This window comes from Orcinus orca, chromosome 9 (assembly GCF_937001465.1).
Source record: "Orcinus orca chromosome 9, mOrcOrc1.1, whole genome shotgun sequence".
NCBI lineage: Eukaryota > Metazoa > Chordata > Mammalia > Artiodactyla > Delphinidae > Orcinus > Orcinus orca.
The window spans coordinates 46,920,844-46,938,763 of record NC_064567.1 but is presented as its reverse complement, the minus strand read 5'-3'; the positions used below and the strand labels follow the sequence as shown (position 1 = coordinate 46,938,763).

General features: G+C 41.0%; 1 protein-coding gene across 1 annotated transcript in view; it reads right to left on the bottom strand.

Moving 5' to 3' along the window:
- Nucleotides 1–16,866, bottom strand: part of CPVL (carboxypeptidase vitellogenic like) — a 101,157-nt gene extending 84,291 nt beyond the window's left edge. The window contains 1 exon segment of the mRNA XM_049714875.1: nucleotides 16,753–16,866. Coding sequence (XP_049570832.1) covers nucleotides 16,753–16,866 — 114 coding nt within the window.
- Nucleotides 16,867–17,920: the final 1,054 nt, after the last annotated feature.

Here is a 17,920-nt window from a genome sequence, read left to right as displayed (position 1 = left end):
CTCTACTGTCAAAGCTTAATATCGTGTTCACTGAAAATTCAATACACGTTAAGTTGATCAGTTATTATTTGAACATAGGGAGTATAAGAAAATACGTTTGGAGATTACATTAGAGAAAAATGCAGGAACTAGTCCATAAGGAATCTGATGTGTTTAATAAAGTTGTTTAAAAATTTATAATAGATTATACTTGTTCGTAGAAACCAATCTGGAAAGCATAAAACAGACAGAAAAAACAAGTTTTTTTAATCCTCCCAGCCTAAAATCATTGTGAACATTTTGATAGCATTTGTATTCTTGCTTTTACATTATGATTTAATATGTAAATAAATTTGCTTTTGTCTTCAAAAAAAAAATATTGTGTTTGCTGAATAGGAAAAATATTTAAAACTCTAGTACTGTGGAGCAGGTAAGAGGGTAGAATTGGAGCCGAGAGGCAAAAAACACAAAAAACAAAAAAAAAGTACAAAAAACACAAAAGCACACATACAAACACACACACAACCAAAAGAAAACTGGTACAGTAGTCACCACTCCAGAAGTTCTAGATGTCACAAGATATCACAAACATAGCCCAAAAGTACATGACAAGAGGCTCTATGAGCTATCTAATGCTGCATAACATGTCTCTAAAATTTAGGGGCTGAAGACAATAATAATCACTTATTATCTCTCTTGCTTTCTGTGGGACAGGAATTTGGGGCTATCTGGCTGGACAGTTATGGCTCAGGGTCTCTCAACAGGTTGTAGTCAAGATATCAACCAGGGCTGCAAGTTGTCTGAAGGCCTGACTCCAATGTTGACTGGAGGGTGGAGGCCTCACTTCCTCTCCAGAAGAGTTTGTCCATATGGCTGTTTTAGCATCCTTCCAGCATGGCATCTGGCTTCCCTCAGAGTGAGTGGTCCAAAACACCAAGGCAGAAGCAGCATTGTTCTTAATGGTCCAGGCTTGGAAGTCACACACCATCATTTCTGCTATTAATGTGTGGGTCACTAAAGGCCAGCCTTGATTCAGTATGGAAGGGGACTACACAGGAGAACACATACCAAGAAATGAAGATCACTGGGGACTCTCTTGAAGGCCAGTTACCACAGAGGCCACAAATTCAAGAGTTCATTCACAAACCAGAGTTCTCGGATGCTTTTATAACTTTGGCTGCACATTAAGGGATGTTTTGTAGGCAAGCCGACTAAAACTGTAGATACCATAGAATGTAAGACTGGGAAGGGACCTTAGGAATCAACTTTAACATCTTTATTTCTCTATGAGAAAATGGGGGCTCAGAGAGTATAAATGCCCTGTCCCAAGTTATATAGTGAGGAAACGCAGACCTGCAACTAGAATCCCAGTTTCCTGACCTCTAGTTCTCTCTTCCTAAATTCAAGTGCACGGACAACTGCACTGGAATCACTGTGGAGCTTGATAGAAATACTGATCCCTGGGCCCTCTCCAGATCAAATGAAACAGAATCTCTGCTGGGAGAGACTGCACACTGAGCTGGGGAATCTATCATATTTGTAAAGCTCCACAGGTATGTCTGACGAGCTGTAGCAAATTTGGGAACTACTGCTTTCTACCACCCTGACTGTTACTGAAGCAGTCCAGACACCCAGAGGAGGGAGTGAACTGAGTTTGTGCAGAGGCCCCATGGAGCCTGATTCCAAGTCTGCACTCCCTGGGTGGGCTTTTCTACTGGCTTCCAAGGACCCTTGGGGACCTGCTCTCCTGCTCCCAGAGAGAATGCCTTCTGCTTTGGCCATGTGCATCAGAGTGGCTCACTGCCCCTGCACCGCACTGTGGATTTGTGGACCTGGACCGCGTTGCTGGATATCTTTTTCCAATGAAAAGGATGCTAATATCAAAAAATAGTAATCCATATGTCTTTTTATATTCGTGAACATGAAAAATCCCAATTTCACTTTGTAATTTCCTTACCCAGTAACAATTAAGCCACATTCTTGGCTGGCATCCAACTCCTTCCAATTTGCAATTGCTCCTTCTCTCTTGCTCCTTTAACCTCCCCAATTGTGTCTGATTTTGTTCTGTAGAGTATTCGGGTTAATACGAGGAAAACTAACAATAATGATGATGATGATGATGATGACATAACAACAGCCACTCTTCTTACTATGTATCTATTTTTATTTTATTAAAATTTTTTTACATCTTTATTGGAGTATAATTGCTTTACAATGGTGTGTTAGTTTCTGCTTTATAACAAAGTGAATCAGTTATACGTATACATATGTTCCCATATCTCTTCCCTCTTGCATCTCTCTCCCTCCCACCCTCCCTATCCCACCCTCCCTATCCCACCCCTCTAGGTGGTCACAAAGCACAGAGCTGATCTCCCTGTGCTATGCGGCTGCTTCCCACTAGCTATCTATTTTACGTTTGGTAGTGTATATATGTCCATGCCACTCTCTCGCTTTGTCACAGCTTACCCTTCCTGCTCCCCATATCCTCAAGTCCATTCTCTAGTAGGTCTGTGTCTTTATTCCTGTCTTACCCCTAGGTTCTTCATGACATTTTTTTTCTTAAATTCCATATATATGTGTTAGCATACGGTATTTGTCTTTCTCTTTCTGACTTACTTCACTCTGTATGACAGACTCTAGGTCCATCCACCTCATTACAAATAGCTCAATTTCATTTCTTTTTATGGTTGAGTAATATTCCATTGTATACATGTGCCACATCTTCTTTATTCATTCATCCGATGATGGACACTTAGGTTGTTTCCATCTCCTGGCTATTGTAAATAGAGCTGCAATGAACATTTTGGTACATGACTCTTTTTGAATTATGGTTTTCTCAGGGTATATGCCCAGTAGTGGGATTGCTGGGTCATATGGTAGTTCTATTTGTAGTTTTTAAAGGAAACTCCATACTGTTCTCTATAGTGGCTATACCAATTCACATTCCCACCAGCAGTGCAAGAGGGTTCCCTTTTCTCCACACCCTCTCCAGCATTTATTGTTCCTAGATTTTTTGATGATGGCCATTCTGACTGGTGTGAGATGATATCTCATTGTAGTTTTGAATTGCATTTCTCTAATGATTAATGATGTTGAGCATTCTTTCATGTGTTTGTTGGCAGTCTGTATATCTTCTTTGGAGAAATGTCTATTTAGGTCTTCTGCCCATTTTTGCATTGGGTTGTTTGTTTTTTTTGTTATTGACCTGCATGAGCTGCTTATAAATTTTGGAGATTAATCCTTTGTCAGTTGCTTCATTTGAAAATATTTTCTCCCATTCTGAGGGTTCCCTTTTGGTCTTTTATATGGTTTCCTTTGCTGTGCAAAAGCTTTGAAGTTTCATTAGGACCCATTTGCTTATTTTTGTTTTTATTTCCATTTCTCTAGGAGGTGGGTCAAAAAGGATCTTGCCGTGATTTATGTCATAGAGTGTTCTGCCTATGTTTTCCTATAAGAGTTTGATAGCTTCTAGCCTTACATTTAGGTCTTTAATCCATCTTGAGCTTATTTTTGTGTATGGTGTTAGGGAGTTATCTAATCTCATACTTTTACATGTACCTGTCCAGTTTTCCCAGCACCACATATTGAAGAGGCTGTCCTTTCTCCACTGTACATTCCTGCCTCCTTTATCAAAGATAAGGTGACCATATGTGCGTGGGTTTATCTCTGGGCTTTCTATACTGTTCCATTGATATATATTTCTGTTTTTGTGCCAGTACCATAGTGTCTTGATTACTGTAGCTTTGTAGTATAGTCTGAAGTCAGGGAGCCTGATTCCTCCAGCTCCGTTTTTCGTTCTCAAGATTGCTTTGGGTATTCGGGGTCTTTTGTGTTTCCATACAAATTGTGAAATTTTTTGCTCTAGTTCTGTGAAAAATGCCATTGGTAGTTTGATAGGGATTGCATTGAATCTGTAGATTGTTTTGGGTAGTAGAGTCATTTTCACAATGTTGATTCTTCCAATCCAAGAACATGGTATATCTCTCCATCTATTTGTATCATCTTTAATTTCTTTCATCAGTGTCTTATAATTTTCTGCATAGAGGTCTTTTATCTCCTTAGGTAGGTTTATTCCTAGATATTTTGTTCTTTTTGTTACAATGGTAAATGGGAGTGTTTTCTTGATTTCACTTTCAGGTTTTTGCATCATTAGTGTATAGGAATGCAAGAGATTTCTGTGCATTAATTTTGTATCCTGCTACTTTACCAAATTCATTGATTAGCTCTAGTAGTTTTCTGGTAGCATCTTTAGGATTCTCTATGTATAGTATCATGTCATCTGCAAACAGTGACAGCTTTACTTCTTCTTTTCCGATTTGGATTCCTTTTATTTCCTTTTCTTCTCTGATGGCTGTGGCTAAAACTTCCAAAACTACGTTGAATAAGAGTGGTGAGAGTGGGCAACCTTGTCTTGTTCCTGATCTTAGTGGAAATGCTTTCAGTTTTTCACCATTGAGGACGATGTTGGCTGTGGGTTTGTCATATACGGCCTTTATTATGTTGAGGAAAGTTCCCTCTATGCCTACTTTCCGCAGGGTTTTTATCATAAATGGGTGTTGAATTTTGTCAAAAGCTTTCTCTGCATCTATTGAGATGATCATATGGTTTTTCTCCTGCAATTTGTTAATATGGTGTATCACATTGATTGATTTGCGTATATTGAAGAATCCTTGCATTCCTGGAATAAACCCCACTTGATCATGGTGTATGACCCTTTTAATGTGCTGTTGGATTCTGTTTGCTAGTATTTTGTTGAGGATTTTTGCATCTATGTTCATCAGTGATATTGGCCTGTAGTTTTCTTTCTTTGTGACATCCTTGTCTGGTTTTGGTATCAAGGTGATGGTGGCCTCGTAGAAGGAGTTTGGGAGTGTTCCTCCCTCTGCTATACTTTGGAAGAGTTTGAGAAGGATAGGTGTTATCTCTTCTCTAAATGTTTGATAGAATTCGCCTGTGAAGCCATCTGGTCTGGGCTTTTGTTTGTTGGAAGATTTTTAATCACAGTTTCAATTTCAGTGCTTGTGATTGGTCTGTTCATATTTTCTATTTCTTCCTGATTCAGTCTTGGCAGGTTGTGCATTTCTAAGAATTTGTCCATTTCTTCCAGGTTGTCCATTTTATTGGCATAGAGTTGCTTGTAGTAATCTCTCATGATCTTTTGTATTTCTGTAGTGTCAGTTGTTACTTCTCTTTTTTCATTTCTAATTCTATTGATTTGAGTCTTCTCTCTTTTTTTCTTGATGAGTCTGGCTATTGATTTATCAATTTTGTTTATCTTCTCAAAGAACCAGCTTTTAGTTTTGTTGATCTTTGCTATCGTTTCCTTCATTTCTTTTTCATTTATTTCTGATCTGATCTTTATGATTTCTTTCCTTCTGCTAACTTTGGGGTTTTTTTGTTCTTCTTTCTCTCTTACTATGTATCTAATAGCAACTCTACTTACTATGTATCTGACACCATTCTGAGACTTTATCATATTATCTCATTTCTCTCAAAGCCATTGTTCAGAAGGTATTTTGATTCTCATTTTAAAACAAGGAAACCAATGCTCAGGGAAGTTAAGAATGTGCCCAAGGAAGGTCACATTTGGCATAAGGAGTGGAGCCAAGGTTTTATCCAAGCCTGACTAACTCAAGAGCTATACTTTTCACAGCTGTTATCTATTGCCTTTCATGACTAGTTTTCTCAGGATCAACATGGGATGATCAAGAGCAAAGATTTCTCCACCAGAGACCTCATTTTAAAATCTAATTCTGCCCATTTCTAGTTGAGTAACTTGGGGCTAATTATCTAATCTCTGTAATCCTCTTCATCTGTAAAATGAGGACAGTAATTCCCTCCTCATGTGGCTTTAGTACGGTCTTAAGAAGAAAATGCACAGTGCTTTATTAGCACATAGTCAACGTTCAGTTAAGAACAGCTATTTTAATTGCTAACATTTTTATTGGCTTCATTGTACTTTTTTTTTAATAAATTTATTTATTTTTGGCTGAGTTAGGTCTTTGTTGCTGCACACAGGCTTTCTCTAGTTGTGGCGAGCAGGGGCTACTCTTCATTGCGGTGCGTGGGCTTCTCATTGTGGTGACTTCTCTTGTTGCAGAGCATGGGCTCTAGGCATGCGGGCTTCAGTTGTTGTACTCGTGGGTTCTAGAGCACAGGCTCAGTAGTTGTGGTGCATGGGCTTAGTTGCTCCATGGCATGTGGGATCTTCCTGGACCGGGGATTGAACCGGTGTCCCCTGCATTGACAGGCGGATTCTTAACCACTGAGCCACCAGGGAAGCCCTTCATTGTATTTTTTATTCCATGCAAAATGCCTATTCATTTCTCTTGTAGATTGCGTCCCTAACTGCAGACCGATTTCAAGTTCTGGAACCCATTATGCACTGATTTGTATATAACAGGGGAGCCTCACAGAAATAACAGGAAAAGAAAATTAATTTCAGAAACAGCAGTCCAAAAAAATACTCAGAGGATATGACAAGTGTGGCATCCTTCCTGGGTTTTTCATTTTCTCTACCTTCAGTTTTTTTAAGGGGTCACTTCTCTCCTGATGATCATATCAGCTGCTTCCCTGTGACAGGCAACGAACTAGTATTTCTGCCAAATGAAAGGAACTCTCCCCCATCTTGGTGACCACTGCTTCTCCTTCTCGCATGCTTTATCTCCTTCACCAAAACTTGCCTGGTCCATAATTTACAGCCTGACTGGCTCCGCAGGAATGGTTGCCTTGAGGCCTTGGAGACCTAACTGTGCGTGTGGGCTCCCCTGTAAGGAGGTCTTGGAAAAATCTATCCCTGCTGCCATGTGGTGACACCTAGTACCGTCTGTGGTGACAGCTGTCAATGGTACCATCTTTTCATCTCTGCCTCTTCCTGAAGCTCAGTCTATCACTTCCAACAGAATACTATGTGCTTAAGCATCTTCTTTCCTGCTGTGGTGGTGTGGTTTTTATGTCTTCTGGGATCATCTTAGAACGTATTTAGGGCTATAATTCTGGGCCCAGAAGAACATAATCTGGTCAGGGGGTGCATAGGTAGGTCTTCATTTAATTAAAAGGGGGGCCCCAATAGCACGGTTATTGTTTACTGCAGGGGGTTTCAGTCTGGAAACCAGGAGTGGGTACAGCAGACCCTAAGCCCACTTCCCTGACTAGCTTTATAGTCCCAGAGAATCACCAATATCCTAGATAAAGCTGTTCACCTCTCAGAGGCAACCTAAAAGGGAAAAGACTGGGTCTTTGTTTGGTTTTCATTTGATCACTTCCCTCAACATTAATTGCTGTTTTCACAAATCTGGATCATTACTAAAAAAAGTCACCATGTAGAAGTCAATGGGGAACTTACTGGTATCATAACCAGCCACCGAAGCAGAAGAGAGAGTAAGGAATCAGGTTTGGCAGGGCTGGGGTGGAGGTGGGAGAGGCAGAGGGTGCAGCGGAGGTGAAGCCCCGGTAGGACTTAGAGGAATAGGAAGCAGGATTAGGAGTGCTGACCCCACTTGCCACCTCAGTCCTCCATTCTAGCCCTCATCCTAGGCGGATGAGTGGGACAACGTACCACCTCTATTGGGGTTTGCCTGCTCTAGGTGTCTCCAATAAAAGAACTGTGGGCCACTTTGGGGCCAGGAGCACTGAATCCAGGGTGGTAGCCTGTAGGCTAGAGTGATGGTTTCTCAAGTGTGGTCTACCTGTTAATTCTACAACTTGCTGGCCTCTCCCAGTTTACAAGTCAGAATCTCTGGGGGAACGTGAAAATCATTCCTAAGTACAATAAAATGTGAGGATCACTGAGAGAGAACATACTGCAAATCACTAATCCAGGTAAAATTTTCAAGTGTCCATTTTGCACAGAATAATGGCCTCCAAAGATGTCACATCCAAAACCCCAGAATGTGTGAATACGTTAAGCTACGCGGTAAAGGGGAATTAAGGTTGCAGATGGAATTAAGGTTGCTAGTCAACTGACATTAAAACAGGGAGAGTATCCTGGATTATCCAAGTGGGCCCAAAGTAATCCCAAGGGTCCTTAAATGAAGAGGGAGGCAAAGGACAAGAGGCACGGAAGGTTATATGAGTATGGAGTCGGCCAGAGTGATGCAATGTAAGAAGGATTCAACTCACTGATGCTGGCTTTGGAGATAGAAAAAGGAGCCATTAGCCAAGGAATGCCAGCAGCCTCAAGAAACTGCAAAAGGCAAGGACATGCATTCTCCCCTGGAGCCTCCAGAAGGACCACAGCCCGGCTGACACCTTGATTTTAGGCCAGTGAGACCGGTGTTGGACTTCTAACCTCCAGAACTGTGAAATAAAAAATCTGTGTTGTTTAAGCCACTAAATTTGTGCAAATTTGTACAATAGCAATAGAAAACTAATATAACTCCTATTCATGATAAATGCCTGTATTCATGATAAATGCCTGTATTCAATGATATGGATAGATGTGATATCACAAACCATACAGTATGGTTTCTGAAAGGCATGGAGTTTAAGGGACTTCTAAGAACATGAAGAAAATTTCCACCTGTTAGAAACAGGTCATCTTTCTAGGCTTAATTTATCTCCTCAAGATAGCTGTGCTGGATATTGGGATATTTACTTGGTTGCTTCTGAAGATCCAGTCTCTACTCTGTGCCCTGGTAGGCAGATCTCTATGGACCAGACTCCCTTGCCCTTTGTTTTCCAGCTGGGTTCCCCCAATGGGAGGTACCAGCAGGAGAGTCTAGAGGTCACTCAGGTACCAGCCTTGCACTTGTACAACCCTGAGAGTGAGTCTCTCCTTAAATTTTGTGCTCTAGGCACCTTACTTGCCTCACTCAACAGTAACAATGAGGAAGAAATATGTAAGGGGTCCAGGAGAAGCCTTCCCAGAGTGGGTGACAGCCTGAAAATGGCTATGAGCTCCAACTATAAAGTATCTAGAATTCCTCCCCATTTCTTATATGCCTCCTTCCACCCACAACTACCTGGTGAACTGTCAGAGGCTATGGTTGAGAAAGTAGAAATGAAAAATCAAGAAAATATGATCCAACAGTACCAAGAGAAGCAATTTAGTTCAAGCAATTTACCCAGTCATTATATATGCAATGCTGTTATATGCAAATCACATGCAAATATAAATACTACCCTCCATAGGAGGGTAAACATTTTTTGTTTTCTCTGGCTTCTAACGCAAATTCAATTTGGAAAATAAAAATAGAAAACTACCCTGTGTTGGGATAAAATTTGTTTATGCATCTCACTACCTCTTACAATAACCCCAATAGTATCCATAAGCCTAAAGCAGTTTGTTCCTGCTGAGGAATTGTGTGACCTTGACGTGAGCTAAACAGAATTGCTAAAGTACAAGCATATACGAACCTGTGTCTGTATGGATGTGAGAAGGTAAATAGCCCCCTCATCCAGGAAGCCATCCTGGGTCACTGGTCCTCCCCACCCCTCCCCTAAAGGCCCACAGAGTGAGTTCAATTCTCTCTCCTCTGTATCCCCACAGAGCACTACTCAGTAAATGGGTATTGGATGCATGAAGGAGTGAGTGTAAGAATGATAATTGGCACAGCAAAATCCATAGACAGAGCAGCCAAATAAGACTACAATTGACTAAATTTAAACAGGCTTAGACATGCATCACCTGTGAACTTCAGGAATCTCCCCACTCCTTGTCCTTCCTTGGCTCCCCAAGGCCCAACCCTGCCCTCAAGTATTTTTAGAACAAAACAACAAAAAGATAGGAAGAAGACTGTGGCAGGAAGAAGGTGGCAGCATTAATATTCTGAACAAGGCTGCAAGGAATTTAAAAGCCGGACCTCCCCCACTAACGTTTGTTTCCTGCACATAAACAGGAACACCACGCAGAGTCACTGCACTTATTTTTAGAAAAAAAATCGAAAAGATTTAAAAGAAAAGAAAAGCACCCTTAGGTTGGTTGAAGACCAATGTTTCTACCTGAAGCAACAGAGTCAGCTCTTGAGCATCAGTGTCCTGTGAGGGCGCTGTTGCGGGCCTACCTGAGCTGGAAAGAACCAGAAGAAAAGGTTGCTGTTGTAAGTCTTATTCACAGTGATGTAGCCAGAATAACTCGTCAAATTCCATCCTGGGAAAGGAGTCACCGAGCTCAACCGTCTTCCTAGGGGGGGAAAATATTTACCCGAGGATTAGACAAATAATAAATACGGGGTGGGCCATTCCATCTTGGCCAGACTTCTCCCAGGGGCCAGGTCTGGAATGAAGTGATCAGAAAGGCTACAAGGGGATTGGTATAAAGGTGTTTACTGGTAGCAACTTCCAGCCTGCCCTGGCCAGTTCCACATATTCAAAATTCACCATTTAGCCAAGGGCAAGTGACATTTTAAACCTTTTTTTTTTGGTTCATACCTTATGAACTATAATAAGAATTTTTTTAAGAAGAAAAGAAAATCACCTATCCTTAGCTCCACTCTAAAGAGTAAACCAAGGTGTTCACATGGGGCCACCTGGAAGGCCAAGGCAGGATAAAGTCACCTAACCCCAAAAGGTGGGGCGGGGGTGGGGGGGAGTGAAAGAGAAATAACAGCTAAGGAGCTCTCAGCCTGGAAGAGGCCTGTGTTCTCCACACTCTTCTTGTGCTGAAAGCAAAGGGCCTGCTACTTCCACTAAGGGAAATGGACCAGGCATGTGGGGAGTAAGAATGACTGGGGCCGGCTGGGGAGGGTGGGGAGAGGCAGGCAGTGAGACTATGGGTGATCACGTGGCTACTCAGAAGGAGCCAAATAGGACAAGGGGCAGCTGTAGAGGGCAGAGGTCCTGGTTTTCTAAGGGCAGCAAAAGGACAGGGACAGGGAGGAGGAAAGAGGGAATGCTCAGAGAGGTGAAGCGCCCAGGAGTAAACAATACTACTATCAATAGAACTGGGAACACCTACAAGGCCACTATACCAAGGGCTTTACATTACGTGGTAGGTATAATTATTATCTCCATTTTACAGATGAGAAAGCTGAAGCACAGAGAGGTTAAGTAACTTGCCCGAGGTCACACAGCTAGCAACGGAGAGCTGGGATTTAAACCCAGAAGTCGAGCTGCGGAGTTAGCCCCTGCCCCTACCCTGCTACACTGCATCTCAGCTACAGAGTTAGTCAAAAGGTATGAGAAGCAGGGAATGGAGGGGGAAGCAGTGATTAGGAAAGGAGTGGAGAAGGGACAGTAAACAGGTAGGAAGCAGGGTGTGGTGGGGAAGTCTGGGTGAAGAAGAGTCCTTTAGGGGGAACAAAGTAAGTGTCCCCAATAAAAACAAAATTGTTCAAGAAAAGCTACTTAAGTCTGAGACTTATTAAGTTGGAGACTGTTTAGTAGACAGTAGGTAAGGAAGCTCGATCCTACTCATGTGCCACCAACTAAAGATGTCTTCAGTGGGGTACCAGAGCCCATGGGCCCTGGAGTGCTAATTGACATCTCTTCCCAACTCGGCGTTCAGTGACAGCACAGACAGGATGCAGGAAGCCATGGTGTCAATGTGGATGCTGATTTGTCCACCCTGGGCTTTGTGTGAGGATCAAATGAAAACATGCATATGACCCTTGAGCACAGAGATGGACATAACATAAGGGCTTAGGCAAAGAGAGGGATGATTCTCATTAGCCTGTGGGCCACCCCAAGAATAGCCTAGAAGACTTTGCCTTTTTGGGGCTCAGTCCAGTTCCCCCAGGAAAGATTGTTTATTCCAACCTCTTAACCTCTTCGCCATTCTCTTCCCAATGAGATCTATCCCTCCCCACCAAAAAAAAAAAAAAAAAAAAAAAAAAAAGGCAAAGAACAAAGAAAGATTTTAAGGAAAAGAAAAGGGAGATGTTTTGGGGAAAGTGGTATGTGCCTGCCCTTCCCATCCCCCACCCTTCCCTCTTCCCATCTTTGCTTCCACTCTCAATTAGCCCACAGAAAGATCACCTCCAGGGCTGGGCAGCCTTTAAAACACTTCTTTTGGCCTTTTTTTTTTTTTAATTGACGTGTAATTGACATACAACATGACATTAGTTTCAGATATATATAACATGATTGAATATTTGTATATGTTGTGAAATGATCACCACAATAAATCCAGTTAACATCTCTCATCACACACAGCTACAAATTTTTTTCTTGTGATGAGGACTTTTAAGCTCTACTCTCTTAGCAACTTTCAAATAGCAAGACAGTATTATTAACTACAGTTACCATGCTGTGCATTACATCCCTGGAACTTATGTCTTTTGTAGCTGGTAGTTTGTACCTAAAACACTTTTGAAATATTTTTCACAAAACTATTAATCTTCTCAAAATCCAACAGAGATCCCCCCCAACAAGGAGGGCAGAGAACCAAAGGCTCAAGCATTGGGAATGAGTGAGATGTGAATCCCAGAGGGCTAAGTGAGCACTTGAGAAAGACAGAGAAAAATGAGAAAGGTCAAAGTAGAATGAGAAAAAGAGAAAACATATAACAGAAAGGAGCTGGAGGGAATGGACTATGGGAGATGGGGTGATTGAATCTATCTATCTCTCTGAGACCAGCACAACACAAGGTCCGCTGGCCTGCTCTGAAAATGACTCAGATGCTTACACAGTCCTTCCTTTCTGAGCATTGTAAAGCTGTTTCTCTGCTGCCTTGTACTGACTGGGGTTTACTTTCTACCTTCCCTCCTGGATCAGGGGCTGTTGGGAAGCAGGGAATTTGTCTTGTTTATCTTTGTACCCCCAGGGACACAGTATGCTGGTTTATACACTTAAGACATTCGATACACATTTTTTAATGAATAAATGTGAATGAATGAACTAAAACATGACACACTGGCAATGCACTAGGATTAGCTTACTTCTACAAAAACCTCCTAAGGCAGGCAGGCCTTATTAAGATCTCAAGAAATTTAGAAAGACTTTTCTCTGCCCCACAAAAAAAGTGTTTCATCCTGTTTTAAATTTCCTTTAACTTAACCCCGGTAAAATAAAAGCTTTTTCAACTAAATTGATTTTTTGCATTTTCAAATGTCCCCGTTCATCCTTCTAGAATCTATTAATGGAATGTGGAAAATAAACTCCTAAGATGGAGGAGTTTCTTTCTTCCTGGAACCGTGACTCATAATACAAATGTTGAAAACAGTTGAAAAAAGGAAAAAGGTTTTCTTTGAAGCGACTTCACTTCCTACTTGTTATTTACTGTGCTTGTGATAGAAACACTTTCAAAAAGATTAGAGTATGACCAAAGAAGGGCTTGAACCAGTTAATCAGGTACTTCATATTTGCAAAGACTTGCATCATCATCAGGATGGACAGGACACTACCAGGCCATAAGTAATAATAAATTAAGACCTAATAGCAAAATATTCTTTAAAGTTGGTGAAAAGGCAGTGTCTGGAAACATGCTAAAACTGGCCTCCTACATTCATTTTGTTTCAGAGAGTGAGGATTTATTCTAGCTGCAGAGAAAGCAAACATGCAATTACAGTTACATAAAACTAAGCCAGTTAGTTTATGTTGGAGATTTTTTAAAAAATTAAAATTTCCCTTGTCTTTTTGTCAATTACTCTTTATCTCAAAAATGTTCCATTATGATATTAAGACTCATGTTCCTAAGATTCTGACAGACTTGATAAACAAAAGGGATTCAGCAGAGTGAGCTGACCATCTGTCCAGAGCTTCCTGAACTTTCAGTAAAGCGGATGAATACAATTATCCTTAATTGTGTTGTCAGGACTGCAGTTGAATACCCAGATGTACCTGATTTTGGATTAGTCATTTAAAATTCTGTTCAAAGATTTTTGACAGAACTTTAGAAAGTGACATTACACCAGATTTAATATTTTAAATGTTGTCACTCATCAGATGGTGATCTATCAGGTTTAGCACAAAAAAGGACAGAAGATAAAACTATCTCCCTCAGAATCTTTCTTTACTACTGCTGACACCCATGACCGTGAAATGCTTGTAGGCGAGAAATCCAGGAATGGGAGGGATGTGGACAATCTCTCAGGCAGATTTCTCTGTATTCTTTGCACTTGTTCTACCAGATGTACGATTCAGAGACACCATGGCCACGTTGCCTTAATGCTCTGTTTAAGCTGTCTTACTCAGTATGCACAGGCCCTTTCTTATTTGCCCAAATCTTACCCTACACCCTCAAGTCTGGTCACATAGTACAGCGGTTCATACCTCAGGCTCTGGAGTCAGCAGAAATAGGTTTTAATTCCAGATCTGCCACTTACTACCTTTAAATGGTCCTGGGCAAGACACCTAATTTCTCTGGGCTTTAGTTTTCTCATTCGTAAAATGGGAACAATAAGTATTCATTGTTCATTAGAGTTGCTATAAGGATTAAAAGAGCTAATTTGTATAAAGCATAACGTCTGAAACATAGGTCTCAAATTTAAATTCTACAAATATTTATTGAGTGCCTATTACATACAGCCGCTGTGCCAGGTACTTGGGATACAATTACTACTAAATGTTAGCTATTTATTGACATTATTCTTACTACTACTACTACTACTACTACTACTACTACTACTACTACTACTACTACTGCTACTACTTTCTATCTGGATTATGCCAACCAACAGGGATAGCTTCCTTCTAAAAATTTCCAGCACGCCTTCCTCAAATGTAATACTTTAGAACTTTAGTATGCATTGCCTGATTCCTTAATTGTTTCACGTGTGTGCATCTGGTCACTCCAAAAGAGGACAAGCTTCTTAAACAAAGGAAAATAAATTATAGCAGGCGAATTACAGAGCGCAAGTCAGAAAATTTGGGTCTTAGACTCATCTCTACTACTATTACCTATGTCCCCTTGGGCAAGTCATGTAAAATATTTGAGTCTCAAATTCCTCATCTGTGAATTGGCAGGGTTTGGTTATGAGTATTTAACTCCTTTTCAGCTCCAAACGAAATGATTTGCTTTGATTTACTGTGAATAAACATAATCTAAGTCATCAGTATCCATGGAAGCCAAAAGGAAGGCGTATGATCCAGTTTGGTGGATTTGGGTTAATGATATTTTGCCTCTTCATTTATGCCTAGTGATATCAGCCTATGCCATTGGGCTGCCATCTTTTCATGACTTTTCTATATCAAGCAAAAACAAGTCTTAAAAAAAAAAAGACTACACAGCCTCACTACATTATCACTGACTATATTATCAAAGTTTTTCATCTTTTCTTAGAAAAGAGATGGTGAAACATGGAGCCAATGTATATTTCAGACAAAGATATATGAGCAGGACTCCAATGCACCCTTAAGAGGGGAGAATAGGGCTTCCCTGGTGGCGCAGTGGTTGAGAGTCCGCCTGCCGATGCAGGGGACACGGGTTCATGCCCCGGTCCGGGAAGATCCCACATGCCGCGGAGCGGCTGGGCCCGTGAGCCATGGCCGCTGAGCCTGCGCGTCTGGAGCCTGTGCTCCGCAACGGGAGAGGCCACAACAGTGAGAGGCCCGCGTACCGCAAAAAAAAAAAAAAAAAAAAAAAAAAAAAGGGGGGGGGAGAATATTTTGGTTTTAAATCAAACCAAAGACAAAAATGATGACAGCCTATTGACTATGAGAACTAAAGAAAAGTTGCTTTATTTTAAACTTCCATACAGAGTATGTACATTTATTTTAGATCTTTAAAATGATCATTTCCCTAAAATTTCCAGTTTCAGCTCCACAATCCCATGAAATCTACCAACTTATCAGCCTCACAAGCATTAACTCTGCCTTCCCACCTGTGACTAGGGATAAACTCCGAAGCAAACACCAAGATCTCCATCCATGGATTCTCATCTCCTTCAAGAAAATGTTCCACAACAGACGTCCCACCCCAATCTACTTTCTCCTCTCTACTGGACTATTTCCATCATTACCTCCTACCCTCCGTAACTCTCTTCCTGACCCTTCCTGACTCCATAACTCCCTCCAGCCACCACCCCATTTCTCTGCTCCCTTTTACAAACAGCTCTGCCTATATACCGGTTTATAGTTCAGGAGTGTCCTGAGGTCCAGAAAGATTACATAATTGATCCTACACAGTGATTTACCTAAGCATGAAGAAGCATTAAGGGCAGAGGCACGTCATAATTTTTAGTCTCTGATGACATCAGAAGACACTTTTTTTTGTATTAATAATAGAAAAACCCACAAACTCTAAATAAAAGCCATCAGCAAACACTAATATTTAGAGAGCAATTTACAGGTTATAAAGAGTTTTCACATGCATTTCCTCATATGATTCTTTTAACATCCCTGAGACTTGGGTGGGTTGTTTTTTCTCCATCTTATTAATGAGGAAACTGAGTCCTAGGATGTTAAGTCAACTTACCAGGCAAAGGGGCCCAGCACAGTGGCTGTGAGCTTAGGCTTTGGAATGAAGCTATCGGGGTGTGAATCCTGCATCTACCAGCTGGTGTCTGTATGACTCTGGCAAGTAACTTCATCTCCTTCTGCTTTAGTTTTCTTGTGTGTAAAACAGATGCACTTCCTGGCTCGCTGCGATGCTAAAATGATTTTTATATCAAATGCATGGAAGCAGTAACTGACATGTAGTAACCAATTGTAGACAGGCCCTATATTAGTTTTATAAATAGATATGCAGGGACTCAACCACTGGTTAATCTGACCCTGATGAACTTTCATTTTAGCTCTAAACTCTGATACTATATGACACCAAATCATTAATATTTGAAATAAAACAATTGAGTAAAATACTAGAATGTATTTTGGATCCTGTGAGACAACTGCTAAAAAAAAAAACCAACTGTTGAAACTATACCAGAAGGTAAGTTTCTGATTTAAACTTACCTTCTGCAAACTTCCCAGCTTCAATATAAGGAGTTAGAAATAATGGCTGTCCTGGATCTCCTTTACGTGGTGTGGAAACATGGGCGTTTCTGTATAAGGAGCGAAACAGCCCATCACCACCAGGGCTGAGCACCAACAGGGCCAGCAAAGCAAGCGCCTTCCACATGGCACCAACCGTTCTGTCTAGACCTAGGATGGAAACAATAACATTCCACAAATAAATACAGAGTAAAAATTTACCAATCCCCTTTACACGCAAGACATTCATTTAGTTACTCGAAGAAAAATACATATAAAGCTCTTTGCTAAGTACCTTAGATACAATCTAAAAAAGAAAGACCCAATCCTTGCTCACCCTGAAATTAACAGCCTAATGGAAGGCTATTCAAGGGATTTACAATGCAACTAAAGAAACGATTTATATTTCTAAAACTGTGGTCTGGAAAGTAAATTTGATGAAGGATTACATGAAGCATCAAGACAACAGGGACTCTGTAAATAGATCATGAAATGAGTGGGAGAGACAGTCATCTGCTACAGGCAGAGGACTGAGAACACATTTCAGGCCAAGAGAACCTAGGAAGGCCTTACCAAGGTCGGAGGTGAATAAAAGGTGGGTGGAACTCAGCTAGGCAGAAGAAATGGGGAAGCATCATTGGTGGGAGGCACAGCTTGAGAAAAGGTGAGACCTGAGCTGTCCCTGGGCATTTTGCATGTGATTTCTGGTCACGTTTCTATCTCTTACAAATCACTAAACTTTGCATCCAAGAACAAAAAAGAAAGAGACAGGGAGGGTCCTACAACAATTTTCAGGCCCCTGCCCCTATAGCTAGCTGACAAATGAACTCAAGAGTTAGACTTCCCACTTTATTAACACAAAGTTTTCCAAGGATCTTCCACTCTGATGTTTGCTTAGAGTATTCATCTGAGCTGATAATAATAATGGCGTAAAATTTTACGGTGATTTCTCTAAACTTGTAAATACATAAATTGTATTTACAATGGGCTTTCCCATGTATTTTTAGCTGATGTGAACATCCTAATAAATCAAGCAGGAAAGCAAGGATTATTATCATCAATCTTAGACAAAGAAAACTTGACTCAAAGGAGTGCCTTATCCATGGACATCAAAGTAGAGAAATAGGAACTCGTATGCAATCAGGGCCGG